The 14549-nt window shown below is 47.4% G+C and overlaps 4 protein-coding genes across 4 annotated transcripts; 2 read left to right on the forward strand and 2 right to left on the reverse strand.

Moving 5' to 3' along the window:
- Nucleotides 1-90: 90 nt before the first annotated feature.
- EV420DRAFT_1484891 (uncharacterized protein) lies at nt 91-1317 on the reverse strand (the record flags this gene model as incomplete). Its single annotated transcript, XM_060470127.1, has 7 exons — nt 91-182; nt 381-402; nt 507-547; nt 607-803; nt 869-1014; nt 1058-1171; nt 1222-1317. The coding sequence occupies 7 exons, from the start codon at nt 1315-1317 to the stop codon at nt 91-93; spliced, it is 708 nt and encodes a 235-aa protein (XP_060324796.1).
- Nucleotides 1318-4211: 2894 nt separating this feature from the next.
- On the forward strand, nt 4212-6253 carry EV420DRAFT_1576079 (O-methyltransferase-domain-containing protein). The gene is made up of 9 exons (XM_060474485.1): nt 4212-4517; nt 4567-4578; nt 4629-4800; nt 4846-4927; nt 4985-5129; nt 5182-5529; nt 5591-5604; nt 5655-5737; nt 5791-6253. The coding sequence occupies exons 1-9, from the start codon at nt 4284-4286 to the stop codon at nt 6051-6053; spliced, it is 1353 nt and encodes a 450-aa protein (XP_060324797.1). The 5' UTR covers nt 4212-4283; the 3' UTR covers nt 6054-6253.
- A 3865-nt stretch (nt 6254-10118) lies between these two features.
- EV420DRAFT_1022457 (uncharacterized protein) lies at nt 10119-11259 on the forward strand. Its single transcript, XM_060465357.1, has 4 exons — nt 10119-10214; nt 10277-10404; nt 10458-10544; nt 10602-11259. The coding sequence occupies exons 1-4, from the start codon at nt 10209-10211 to the stop codon at nt 11158-11160; spliced, it is 780 nt and encodes a 259-aa protein (XP_060324798.1). The 5' UTR covers nt 10119-10208; the 3' UTR covers nt 11161-11259.
- Nucleotides 11260-12529: 1270 nt separating this feature from the next.
- Nucleotides 12530-14034, reverse strand: EV420DRAFT_1723732 (terpenoid synthase; the record flags this gene model as incomplete). Its single annotated transcript, XM_060479793.1, has 6 exons — nt 12530-13094; nt 13153-13435; nt 13484-13658; nt 13707-13745; nt 13793-13815; nt 13868-14034. The coding sequence occupies 6 exons, from the start codon at nt 14032-14034 to the stop codon at nt 12726-12728; spliced, it is 1056 nt and encodes a 351-aa protein (XP_060324799.1). The 3' UTR covers nt 12530-12725.
- Between the last annotated feature and the right edge of the window lie 515 nt (nt 14035-14549).

A 14549-nucleotide genomic window follows, 5' to 3' on the forward strand; every position in this document is an offset into this window, starting at 1 on the left:
GAGACCTCGGCAAGTTGGCGAGTCTACGGCAGACATCCATGCCAGAGACAATTTTGTCGCATGAGTCATCAGAATTTGTTTCAGGGTCAACTAGGACGGTGAGATGTCGTTGCCTTCAGAGGTGGCTTGCTGAATGAAGACACCCTCGTCCTTCACATTGAGAATCACAGAATGGGAAGTTCCTCAGAGATGATTATAGCATTAAGTAGCGAAACACGACAGACATATATGCTTGAGATCTGTCTGGGCGCCGGACAAGATAAAGAGGGCAAGCATGAGAGTGGATAGAGCATAGGATCGGAACCCAGACCGAGGTAAAGTAGCGAACTAGAGAATACCAAAGTTTAGCGAAATGTCCTACCGAAGGAATGGCGACTCACCGTTCACGCCGTCTGGATCCACCTATGTCTACAACAAGTCTCCGTGTAAAACATTAGGTCTTCTGTCTCCATTGAAAAATGAGGGGCAGCTGGTTAACAATGCTGTTGAGAGACCTGCGCTCATACCAACGGCGAATCCCTTCGTCTCTTAAGGGAGACGATCCTTTCTAGCAACTACCGGAGATATTCGGCTTCGGATGTATAAAAGGAGGGAAAGCTGGCTCACTGAATTTCCCGTCAGGCCAGAAACTCGGCTTTTGACCGTCTCTCCCTCGTGAGGGGATGCGTTGGCTTTGGTGACTACTTTCCGGTGCAGTGGCGGAAAGTAGGGTCCAACCCCTAGAGAAGAAATTGTTTTCGAAAGGCGAGTAGGCAGGGAGGTTGTAACTTGTGGGTGGTGTTGGTGGTCGAGAAAGAGATACTCTTCACAAAAACACAAATTGCCATGAGAAGAGAAGAGAAGCGTTGGCATGAGGTCAACTACTCACATAATATATATCGTAACCTTGAATTCTACGCGCACGGTTTCAATCGCATCCGGACATAATTCGGGCCGAAATTTATCCTTTGCGCTCTGAACTGGGGCGGGTAGATTCTGGAGCACAATTCGAAGATTGGCATGGGCTTCCACCAACTGTATGGAAGATGAAGCTGATACCACCTCCGATATCACAGACGGTAGTGCTATCCCGCAGTATTGGCCATGAATATTCGTCGGCTATGGCGGACCGTTCAATGACGGCAGTCGATCCTTTCATCGCTAGCTTGAAACGAGCACCTGTCGCAGCACCCTACTTGTCTATTAGATCCAGGAATAGCCTCATGCAAATGCGTCACGTACTTCACCGTGATACCGCGAGAAAATGTGCCAGGGTACTTGCTCCAGGAATTGAACGGCGTGCAAAAAGGAAAATACTAATGGCCAGGGGTCCTGCATGTTCTCGGTGAGATGGAAGTTTTACTTCATCTGAACTAACTCGCGAAATTCTTAGTGTTATGCTTCTTTGTTGAACGAGCAACTCACATAGACGCAACATAGTCTGATATGTTATTTGTGCTGACAAGGATCATGCCGAGACGATTGAAAAGACATCTCGGTCGACTGCGGGTTGAGTGTAAGAAAGAAGAGATAGATAAAAACGCCAGTCGCTTTACCCTCCCGGAAACAATGTCTATCTTCCTATCTTCTGTGGTTTAGTGCAACCCAATTTGGATACATGGAGGCCCTCAGGCTTGTCGATAAGGTTCAGCACAAGTAGGAGCGACGACTGGACCTAGAAAGCATTAGGTGTCGTAACAATTTCTCAAAGGAGAGAACGTTTCGCATTCGAAAGGCGAACGAAGTACACTGAGCGCATAGTTATCCTCGATGAGCATAACCTGGACGTTGTAGTTTTGATTTTTGGCCTACTGACAGCCTGACGATGAGACAATAATACTTATCTGGTACCGGCAGTCCGCGACATAATCTTAGCTCTGGAAGAAAAGCTCGACTAGGAATTTGAACGCTGAAGAGAGATTACGTTCAACTTGAGGTGGCCAGGTCTGCCATGAATTGAAAACGAACCTTTGTTTCCTCGAGGCGTTCGATCTGACTTCCATTGAGATAGAAAATACTAATTTTTCCAGGAGAATAGCCTCAAGTGCAAGATAAAGATAGCATTCAAGTTTATTTGCTCTTGCTAGGGATGGGTAGACGAATTTCCGCGCCCTGAGCATTGACATTAGTAATCAGCGAAAGAATTGTCCGGGAAGACCGCCGATGCTAGCCGCATCGATGCTTAGCAATGGCGGGAATTTTTGGTTCATGCATCGAGGAAATCCATGCCATTACCCATATTTAAACTTCATGGCTGAGAACGCGACAAAAATCGGCATGGAAGTGACTTGGAGGCATTTTGAAATTCACCGATTCCTTTTTCGCTCTTGCCACCATGCGCATTACCTTCGTCTTGACAATAATCCTCACGGCTGTCGAATCTGATCATGGACCTCGGCTCTCTAAACAACGTCCAACAACGGAGGAATAAATTTGGGCACTAGGAAAGAAGAGGCGTCGTTGAAAGTTTTCGAAGAACGGATCACAGGCCCCTTCGCACCTGTCGTGGCATCCTCCTTGACAACGAGGGTAATCCTTGCTCACTGACCAAGTAAGTCCCAGTTTCTCGCCACATACAGCATGCATACAAGGCTGCATAGCGACCACGCGATAGTGGAAGGATCGTGGATGTGACCGACGGAACAATTTGAATGGCTGAAGGTGTGCAATTATTTCTCCGTTATATTTTCCCTTGCCTATTCCTGCGATCATTTAGGCATGACCGTCGCCATATTCCAGTTCGCTTTCATGACTCGTGGCTATCGAGGTCAATTCACTCGGACTATAGTGGGCCACGAAAGCTGACTACGCTCGACTGCTTTCACGACGAAACAACTTTCTCATCCTATTTTCTGGTATTTTCTGTATCAACGGAGCGCACCAACAGAAGGAGGTCGACGTGTCGTCCAAATACAGCAGTGGGACTTTTTTCAGGTCCAATCGCCGCAATACGTACTTCTACTCTCTAGACACGACTGGCCAGACAAGGAGTGCGTAACAATTTTGAACGACGTCAAGAATGTCATTGGGGCGACTAGTCGCCTGCTAATCCGTGGGTCTTTCCCTCGGATATCCGTGGCGGTGTCTTCAGTCTAAACATCCCTGTAGACGAATAATATATCCTTCAGCATGCCCATCGAGAGAACGATAGCTTCACGGGTGTAAATTCGAAGCATGCCCCAGAGCCTTTGCTACCGAACGACGGAGCTGGGTGTATACGACAATACAACATCTACATATGCGTGTTCAACACGACTCAGATCAGTTCATCGAATTAGGAAAACAGTCTGACTGGAGTTTTTGGCGTATACGGCATCTTAGGGAGACTGGCACCGTGGAGTTCTGCTTGGCATGAGGCCTGCTAGTCCAGCTACGACACATACTACATATCCATAACGGCTGCCATATGTCTTCCGTCAAATCCCTCGCCAGCTTATCTCATAAAGGACTGCCATCAGCACCTGCAAACTGCCTCAGACTGGAAAGCCTCAGTCTCTCCACCCTCATCCCTAGAATGCTTGGACGTCCAATGACATATCGAAAGAGCATGCTATCATGACGTCTGAGATCAGATTTGACACAGAGCTATGGAGGTAGGTAGGTAGGTAGGTTGCTTACACAGCAGTGTCCACAGAGTGAATGCCGGAATTTTCTCGGAACTTCCGCGTCCAAAAGGAATGTTCACACGCAGTATTTTTGCACTCATTCAAATTGGAGCCTTATGACGACAGTGTTCACATCATACTAATTAACGTGCTGCTCCGTGTTTGGTCACATCACCTTGCAATCATCTTCTCAGACCACCGGTGAGTCGTGAATTAATAAAATTTTAACAATTTATATGTAAGGGTAGCTGGAGTCACGATAATACAAGTGTTATATTCAACAAAGCTGGAGCTAGAGTATTTTCCGGATCGGCTGACTGTAGCAAAGGTGGTATTTGAAGCACTGCATTCCGAAAATGGCTGCCTTCATTAATAAACACGAACCGTTCTCATCATTCGACGGGATTTTACCGAACCGAGTGTCGATTTAACTCTTCTGCCGTCTGCTGCCGTTCGCTCTATTGGGTAGAAGGACGGTTAATTCAATCCCATGGTTGTTGGGGGTGGCTACCTCTTGATTGACTGGAGACTATTATCAAACGAATGGATTCATATGCTGTCACAGGACCCAATACGGTGATAGGCAATGTACGACATCATATCCGGCGCTAATAGGATATCTTAAGGATGAAGGAGTGCACCATGAGTATATGATAAGCCGTTGCACTGATAGGGCACTGTCAAATTTCCCGCTCAAATATGCCTTCCCAGCTTTCCCAGCTTGTCTCGCTCATCGCAAATGCCACCAAATTCGTGGAGGATACATTCGCAAAGACGACCGAACCCAACGTTCCTTCATTGGACGACATCGCTCCCCATCCCTTAGACGATCAGGTATTGTCTACGGAGATGAGGGAAGCTATTCAGACAATAGAGGGCGCATGCGCACAGCTCTGCGCTCTCATAGATCGCCCTAATCGTACTATGCTCAGTGTAAGATTTTCTTAAAATTAGATAGTACTCATTCATCAGGCCCCTGCAGAGAGTATTCGGCGTAAGTGTGTTCGCTCGTGACAAAACTGGCCTGACACAACTCTCCCCAAGATGCTTGAACCAGCGTGTATCCGCGTCATCGTGAATTTCAACATCGCTGACCACCTCCTTGACAGGCCAGAAGGCCTTCACATCTCCGAGCTCGGTGCGCTATCAGGTGTAGAACCTCGTAAGTTGGGCAGAATCATGCGACTTCTTGCAAGTAAACATTGCTTCCGTGAAGGTACATAGTTCTCCCTTTCTCTGCTTCTCTGTGCTAACAAATAAGTCGACTGCGACGTTTTTGCGAACAACCGCCTCAGCATGATGCTCTTAAGCACAAATGGCGTATCGTCATTTGCCGATCTTATGTGAGTCTTGTCTTTGAATGAAGGAGCAAAACTTGAATGTGAGCTTCTTTGCATCAGTACAGACGAATCGAACGGAGCAGCATCTATGCTCACCGAAACCTTAAAAGATTCGGATTGGGGACATTCGTATTCGCCTGTCCACACGCCTTTCAACTCCTGGAGCAAGTACCCTGGCACCGCATTCTCATGGTATCAAGGTGTGGTGCGTGCTGTACTATTCCTCGACACAATTCTTTTATTGAAATGAGGAACAGGAAACAGATATCGGTGCAGCGAAAGGCGCCCGTTTCGGAACAGCCATGAAAGGGTGGGGCGACTTTACGGAAGCATCGGCTCTTGTTGATGTGTTCCCGTGGGGTTATTTGCGTGATGGTGCCACTGTATGTGATGTCGGAGGAGGAATCGGCGTCGTCTCCATGCAGCTGGTCGAAGCCCATCCCAATCTTCATGTCGTGCTTCAGGATTTACCCGCACAAATCGAAATGGCAAAGAATGAAGTGTGGCCAAGACTATGCCCAGAAGCTATCACAAATGGGCGCATTGAATTCAAAGCTATTGATTTCTTCACTGAATCGCCGGTCAAAGACTGTGATGTATACTTTGTGAGTAATTCACGTCGTGCTGCCTGTTTCTCCTTTTGATGCAGAGGGTTGAACTTTGAAGCTGAAAAATATCTTGTTAGTCGTGTCCTCACACATGAAGGCCGAATACTCACCGTTGTTTCAAGACATAACTGGCCGGACAAAGAATGCAAAATGATTCTAACAGGTGTGAGGAAAGCCATGTCGACGAAGAGTCGTTTGTTAATCTGTAAGTTCTTTATCTTCCACATCCTCTATTCTTGTTCCTGACTATTGTTACAGGTGACTATATCATTCAGCATGTGAATAGAGACAATAATACGTCAGAGTCGGTAGGTCTCAAGCTTGCACCCGAGCCTTTGTTGCCGAGCTACGGGGCGGGGCGGATAACCCAGTACAACATGGACGTGGACATGATGTGCATGTACAACAGTCAAGAGCGCAGTTTGGAGCATTTCGTCGGACTCGGCAAGGAGGCTGGTTTGCAGCATGCGCGTATATGGGATGCAGGAGAGATCAGCATTGTCGAGTTTTGTTTGGAATGAAGGCTTGCCAACGGAATGACACTGCGTGTATCTCAGACTTCTCAACTATGTATATAAAGATCTGAATTTTCTAACCAAGTAATGTCACAAGCTCAGCTCTTGGATTAAGCCCTCGCTCCTCCTAACCACGTCTACCAATGTAGCCCACGACGGTGTATACAATACAGACGTTATCTTGTGGTCCTCCTGGTCACGTCGATGGGTCTTTTAATTTTTAACATTTTGGCATTTGAACTGGCACTATGGTCCACTGCTATTGAATGACAGTACCAGAAGTATTCGTGACAAAATGTGGACAACAAAAATTCCTTGGTTAAGAGTAATGGCAAAATATCGCAGCCCCACGTCTGGATTTGGATTGTTCAAGCAGAGATGCAGCCAGTCTTCCAGTATTGAATCATGTTGCCATCGAGTCTGACGTCGTCGTGGAAAACAGGCAAGAGTCGGGATGATTACATGAGCCGACAATCTTTCCTATCAACAATGACCCTTGCCTGGCCCTGCAGCAGCCGTCCCTTGACGCCTCGAATTCCCTGCCGCCTGCGCCTTCAAACGAATGGGAGCCAGAAGAAATTACGACCTGTTGTATTTACATTGGTAATGGACGTGTCTTCTGCTCCCATCCCACAATTTTTGGTGCGTTTACGCATTTCAAATCTCTGTGATCATCAACGAGAATTCGAATCAAGAATCAAGATTTCAGCGTCAATCTCGTTACAGTGCTGCGGATAATCTGTAGAGGCAAAATATCACCCTGTAACTCCTTCTACACTGACTCGAACGGTGGCCCTATAATCAATTTTGCTACTTTGAGACCTTGCGATGGCGGACCATGACACGTTGCTTGAATCTCGAATTTTTGGGAAGCATGAGGACCTCAACCCTTAAATTATTCCGACATATTCAATGAAATTCACGCCAATCGGGACAGTACACGCGCTCGAAAACTTTACTTTGCGTCCCGAAAGCATCATCTCCGACGGGCAGTGACGACTATTCTGGGTTAGCCATATTTTCAGTTCCTTTGTAGGCGTTGTTGCTCATCCTATGTGATAGGTAGCTCCATAGGCTAAGATACCACTTACAGCATCACTGGCGAGGGCAATGGGGAGAATAGCCCACTCTGTTCCGAGGCTGTATGGAAACAATGGCCCATCAACATCTTCATTTTCTCTCCGGTCAAACAATCGCATCATGATATGACAACAGCCGTCCCTTGTTCCTGATAGGGTCCATCTACCATCTTGATTACATCCAGCGACTCGGATGCGGCGTCCCCGGCAGATCATGGTTAAAGATCTCGATTTAGCGCAGGTCTATGTCGATGATGTACCAGTTTTGGCTCATAGTTTTGGAGCAAAGACAGAGAATGGACGTGGAAACTAAAGAGAGGCGTTTTGAAGTTGGATTTGAACCATTAATGAATCCCGATTTATGGTCCCGTGATCCCATGGCTCGTTTAGATGATAGCGTGTTTTGCACGACGTGGATAATGATACGCGAATCAGACAATGAAATTCATCAAAAAATGGCATTCTAACGAACATCGCATGTGAAGGCAGGCATAACAAGCAGAGGCACTTAGCAGTGACACGTCCAAGGAATATTTCTTTGCTCTCACAGCCATTTTGTTGGAGATGGATTTTAAGTCCATTAGAAGATGTATGGGTTCCCTAATAAATGAGAAGATTGTAGATGGAGCGCCGGATATGACATGCTGAACCAGAGCAAGCACAGAGGATAAGTCCTGGGATGCATATAGGGTAGATGGTGCATTGGTGCTTGAGAGTAAACTCGTTATCGCAGTGTTTGATTGTAGAGGGTATTTGCTTAGCATCTCTTATGCTTCGGAGCTTATAATGCAATTTGATAGTAAGAACAACTTGAATTTTCACGCATATATTGAATAATATATCAATTTAAAAGAACAAGCTAGGAACCTGCATAACATAAGACGCATGTTGCAAACAATACGTCGTATTCAGGTGTGATTGTACATGTCGTCGAATATCATGTAGGACCAGAGCGGCGAGGCTGAGGTAAATGTACAGAGATATGGGGACAATTCTCTACCTCTGTGGACCTTCTGATTGCCATTGAACCAATCTTGTCGTTTGGTGGCGGGTGGTTCCTGGACCCGTCGAGTACGGTCCAGTAAACAAGCGAAGCGTTGATCAAGTGCCTATATAAGAGTAAATCTGAAGATGCCTTAGAACTATCGAGAGAGAGATAAGGTTGCGTACCAGCCATCCTTTGGAAATTCTCTGGCAGTCAAGGAAGACGACGACAAAACGACACGAGAGTAAGAAGCAGGCCGGCCGGGATTTTGAAATTCAGTATTTCCTTTTCTGCTTTGTACCCTCGTGGCATTCGGCCCGTTCTTCCGCCACCACCCCCAGCTCTCGAGAAGTCCCTTGCGCATGTATTCAGGTTCTGAGATCCGGCTGGACAAGGACGCACGCCAGAATTTTGGACGGCCAATCCTCTCGACAACAATCTTCGGCGAGACCAGTTGAATGGTGGCAGGTTACGCACCCTACCGACCTCTACCGATGGACACGTCGACAGCCTGAGCCTGCAAGGCGCCCTCAAGACTACCATGTCCTGCACCAGGTCAACTTGAATCCCAACTCGACGAGATACCATTCAAATCCGTTCATGGCACCGACCTCTAACACTGCTTCATCTGACGCCGTGAGGTCTCAGGCGTTCGAATTCGTTAGCGTGAAGACAGCGATTTAAGATGGACAGCGGAGGCGAAGACGAGGAGACAGGATCAGAGGAGAGGCCGGCGCAAGGACGGGGATGGACTGTCATAGGAGGTGGCGCAGATGAGAGCGTGTTTGACGGGCAGGGAGCTGAATCGGCGGAGTGAAGGGAAGGGAGGATGAACAAACGTGGATACCATGTGCGGTTGGGGTAATGCACAAACTTTAACCCTCTCACCACTGTGAGGTTTGTGCGTGTATAGGATGCAGGACCGATCAACATCGTCGTCGTCGAGTTTGTCTAGAGGAACTGAGGAAATGAGGCGCAAAACTATAGAGGATTTAACCAAATTCGACCTTGATCAAGAGCAACGGAAATGTCCCGTTGCAGCACGTCTGGATTCGGATTGTTGAATACAGTAGAGATACGCTCGTCATTGTAAAATGAAGAAAAGCTGCCGTTGAGTCTGGTAAACAAGAGGCGCGATGATGACGTGAGCCGACAATCTTTCCCATCAACATCCACCCTGGCCTGGCCCTGCAGTAGCTGTCCCTCGAGCCTCGAATTCCCTGCGCCTTCAAACAAATGGGGCTGGAGAGGCCGTTATGGCTTGTTCTATTTACTTTGGTGCTGGGCGTGTCCTCTGCTCCCGTCCCTCAAGTTTTTTTGGTGCGTTCACTTCGTTTCAAATATCTGTGATCATCAACGAGGATTCGAATGGATATTGCAGTGTTAACCTCGTTACAATACTGCGCACGATCTGTAGAGGGAAAATATATTACACTGTAATTCCTTCTATGCTGACCCAGACGCTGATGCCAGTGTTGGATTATGCTACGACCTCGTGGTAGCAATTATGGTCGACGCGTTGCTTCTGCCACGAAATTTTTGGGAAGCTTGAGAAGCTCGACCCTTAAATTATTCTGTCATACTCAATGAAATTCATGCGAATTCGGACGGTACACACGCTCGAAAACTTTACTTTGTGTCCCAAAAGGATCATCTCCGGCGCGCGCGCTACTCTGGGTTGGGTTAGCCGTATTTTTGGTCCTTTCGCAGGCGTTTTCCCTCAACATGTATGAAGGTAGCTCGATAGTCCTCTCAGTCGAAGTCTCGGAGATATCATTATGAGAGTCGCTCGCTCGGGAAATGGGAGATAAACTCACTCCCTTCCGAGGAGGCTGTACAGAAACAATGGCCCAATCAACACCCCCAATCCCATCATGATATGACAAGAGCCGTTCCTTGTTCCCGATAGAAGCCATCTACCTAACATCTCGATTACCGTCTAGTGACTGGGATTCGGCGTTTCCGGCAGATCATGGTTAAAGATCTCAATTTAGCCCAGATTTACCATGCGACCTTTAAAAGTATTTCTTCAACTTGCACCCTTGCAAGAAAACCCTCCGAATTCCCCCCTGCCATCCTGTGCCACTGGAGATTATCATGGCTGTAAGAGCACCTATTTTCCTTTTTATCCCTATTTATCCAATACTTACCTTCATTTATTTCAGCGCACCGACGCGAAGAACCTTCAAAAGTATCCATGCGAGCATCCCGGATGCCAGAAAAGATTCACAAGGAAGAACGACGTCAAGAGGCATGCCAAGACTCACCTCACAGGCGAGCAATTGGAGTCGGAGTGAGTTATTTCTCATCTCATTATCTCTCCTTTCTAACGACGATTCGGCACAGGAAGCATACCTGTCCAGTCACCGAGGCGGGGTGCACCATGGCTTCCCTACAGCTGGGAAATGTGAAGATTCACATTCGTGAAAAGCAGTGAGTCTTGCAGTGTTCCTTTCATCGTAATTGTCGTACTTACCACTACATTCTCAGCTCCGATGTCAAGCATCTTGTATGCTTCGATTGCAGGCCGAGTTTCCGGCTGTTCGACAACACAACAACGCTAGCCAAGCATGCTCAAGCGCAGCATCTGCCTACCAGCCGCCGTCAAATGAACCCTCCGAAGCCGCGCCGGAAAGTCACCAAGAGATTGTGGGATATTGTCAGTCCTCTACCTCCCTCCAACACCTTCACTGTCCCTCCCCCGCCTACCGACAGGTTCCCGCTCCCACCCACCGCTCCTCGACGACGAAAATCCCCACTACCCGACGTTATCATCATCGCCCCATTGGCATTCCCCAAGGACGACCCAGAACCGCCCCGGGACCCATCTCGACCCCGTCCACAGTGGTATCGCGCACCTCAGCCGAAACCGAAGATCTCATCGCTACGGAGGAAAGCACGCGACATTTCTGGGATCAAGAAGCGCGCTCGATGGCCTCTTTCTCCGACTCCGAGCCCATCGACTGCGGGAGGGGAGTGTTCTAGCAGCCGGTTCCCATTGCCCCCTCCGCCTCCTTACCGGCTTGCCACTTCGGCCTTGAGTGCCTAGCCATGAGCGGGAGGCAATCCGGACATTCATCGAGGCGTGTTGTGGATCTCCGAAGGTGTCACGGTGGCCTCCTTTGGATCAAAGCTGGGAGTCGTACTAGGTGGTTAGTGACTCAGAGGTACTATGCCGCTTGGACTTCTTTTCTTCTTCTTCTCATGTATCTCTACCCCGATAAATTTGCTATCTCCTTGTTGCTACTATTGTTGTTTTCTATCTACAATTGTCCTGTGCTTTCTACTATAGCTCTGTCTTGCATCTCTACCCTGATATTGTACACATATAAATATAAATTTGAAAACACTTATGCTTTCCACTAGTTTCCAGGGCCTAGAATGTGAATCTTTAATCCACGACTGCAAGTTATCGATGGTGTAAGCGACAGCGCTCGATACTAATTGCGAAAATATATATGATCGCGAAAGTAACAAGTCCCAGGTGGAAATTGGAATGGTCAGTTATGGCTCAGAGGAAGCTTAGTCTTCGGTTACATCCTACCATTCTTCATTGTTCTTGATTACACCCAGTAGCACGACATCAAGCCTATCCCTGCCTATGTACCTCTTGGCAGGCCATCGAAGAGAATGGGTCGGCGGGCCAAGTGATGTTCGTGAGCAGTAGTATGTGACAATGTCATCTTCATATCTCACCGAATCCTTCACTAGCGCATTCCTTCGTGCGAAAATATTCTTCTAAAAATTCTCCAAGACAATTCCTCGTACAGTATCTCTCCCACGACTCCGACAAAAGGGATATGAATCCGATTTCGCGATTCGCCAACTGTTGGGGACTGAAAAATCGCTCATTTTCCCTGACATCCCAGGAGTTTGCACCTGCATCAAATTGGTACTTCAGTTACCAGTATTGACTGATGATTTTGACTAAAGGAAGAGAATGAACGACTCGGGAAATAAAATGAGTCTGAATTTAATTTGACCGGAAGTACGGTCTCGTGATCTCCAACTGACACGAAATTTACGCGACGTGGATGACGGTACGCGAACCAGACTGTATGGTTCCATATAATGAGATTTGAGCACAATTTACGCGTGGGGATCAGATAACAAACAGAAATACTTAGCAAGACGCGTCTGTCAGGAAATGATGACAAACCAATTCGAAAGGAACTTTGATTTTGATTTTGAAATTAACGTGATTTCCTCTTTTGCTTCGTACCACCACGATGATGTTGAACTTGATATCTCTTTCAGCTTACCGCATCCCCTGAAAGCTGCATTTTGTAGAATACACAAGGTCTCTTGACCAGGAACTCAAGATTCAAATTCTACCATCCTGGCTGGGCAAGTCGCGACAACTGACGATGGTACAGCAAATTCGCGCGACAATGATACTAAAGGATAGTTGGATGCTGCAAGGATTCTGGAGAACATACTCGGATACATAGAGATGTCCTGTATTCCTCATTGCTCAATCATCCTAGCCCAGAACCGACTCGCTAACCCAGCCACTGGGGGAGGCAGATGCGTTGTACAAAATGTCAAGGACCTTCATTTGTGATTCTGAAATTCCGTATTTCTAAAGTAGAATATGGAAACACAGATCAAAGATTATGGTGCATGTACAAGCAGCGGCTCGCTCATCGAAAATTGCTTAGGCATAAGAGTAACCATCCTGCACTCCTGCACGTCTCTACCCTTAGACCCAAAATACCTCTCGCTCTCAAAACACCAGCAATAATCCGCTCGGACCCAATTTGCGATGCCGTGTAGATAGCGGGATGCAAGATCATCGATTTCAGATCCCCAGGACGGTATCTTCGTCCACAGCGTCAAAAATTGGGCTCCGATCGAGCGATGGTGTTCTTCTACCCACGATAAAGCTTGCCCGAGGTCACAGCTCAGCTCGTTCATGACAGAAGCGATGATATTATGAGGATGCTCTTCAAGCGCTTGCTCCTTATTGTACGAAGCAAGGTCCTGTAAACCATCGTGATTTATGAGTCCCGCCCTCAACGAAAAGAGAAGGAATATTCACATTATCCATGATTAGAAGGTCACAGCTCAAACGTCGCAAAGTAACGAGGGTTGGGTGGTAGAACACCTCGTCAGGCAAGTCATACCCTAGCTCTAGCATTGCATATGACGGGTAAGCACCGATGGTAAGACGACGGACATCGAAATAATCTTCAATATTCCGAATATAGCGATGATGGCGATCCTTTGCTTGTTGGACAACAGAATCGGTGTAGTGTTCAAAACTTTCGATGAAACGTTCCCGGGAGGTCCGGCTCGCTGACTTGATGCCAAGCGCCCAAAACCTGAGATCGTCGTCAGAATGAACCAGTATTAAAAGCAGGGAACCTTACTCCTGTGCAACGACCCCAAGAATTACCTCATCTTCGGGTCGAGGTCGAGTTGGGTTCCTGATAGCGTCCATGACGATATCTGCGTAGTGCCGGACAACTTCAGGAGGTGCATTGTCGGTGTACTCGTCGAAAACGAAAAACAAATTCATCATGTCGCATACAGTGCGAAGATGTTCTATGACATGGTTAGCCACTTGAAGAGAGAGCGAAACGACGTCAATACCTCTCGATGCCGTTGGGTATGCTAGCGAAGATAATAAACCTATGAAAAAGTTCAGTTTCGTCCCAAGTAGAGAAAGCCACCCGCACTGAAGTCGCAACGATCAAATGCACTGAAAAATGTCGATCAGTAGGAGCTGCAAAGCGGTATAATCAAAAGCCGACCTCTGAGCATCCGGTCCAAACGCTCTGAAGGAACAGAACCAAGCTCCAGATTCCCTCTTCACTTCCTCATAATGAGGATTGATCCTGCGAGACCACGGCCAATAGGACAGAGTGTCCGGAAGGCGAATAACTATGAGGTCGGATTCAGAACTTATGCTGTAGGACATTGAAATGAGACGTTGATGTTTCTACACCTGGAGATGGCCTGCACCTTTATACTTGGATTATAGCCGGCCTGGAATTTCTACCGTAGGCGTTATCTGCCTGCTAAAGGAATGAATTGCCAGGTCGAAGCCGAGAGCCGAGACCAGCCACCATTACTCCCGGATTTTAATCTAGGACCAGTGGAGGTACCATGGTATGTTATCGCGAGCATTTGAGATGTCAGGTGAGAATGTGTAACAGAACAAAATGCGCTAGGTAATGCCATATGTCTTTGTTTTGCTCCGCGGCAATCAGATCCGCTCACGGGGAGCAATTGACTCCCGTCGGAAGGAGGACTGAGCATGAGGCAATGCGCAAAGGTCCCAAAACAGGGTATTCTCGAGTTCATGTAGCAGGCTATTAACAGCACGCTCCATTGCATAGACAGATACTGAGCTGAATCGAGTGAAAAATCTGCTAAAGAGGTGCAACTTGCCCTCAGGGTGCGAGGACTACGGCGCGGAGGAGATGGTCTAGG

The sequence above is a fragment of the Desarmillaria tabescens genome, assembly GCF_030435595.1.
Source record: "Desarmillaria tabescens strain CCBAS 213 chromosome Unknown EV420scaffold_57, whole genome shotgun sequence".
Lineage (NCBI taxonomy): Eukaryota > Fungi > Basidiomycota > Agaricomycetes > Agaricales > Physalacriaceae > Desarmillaria > Desarmillaria tabescens.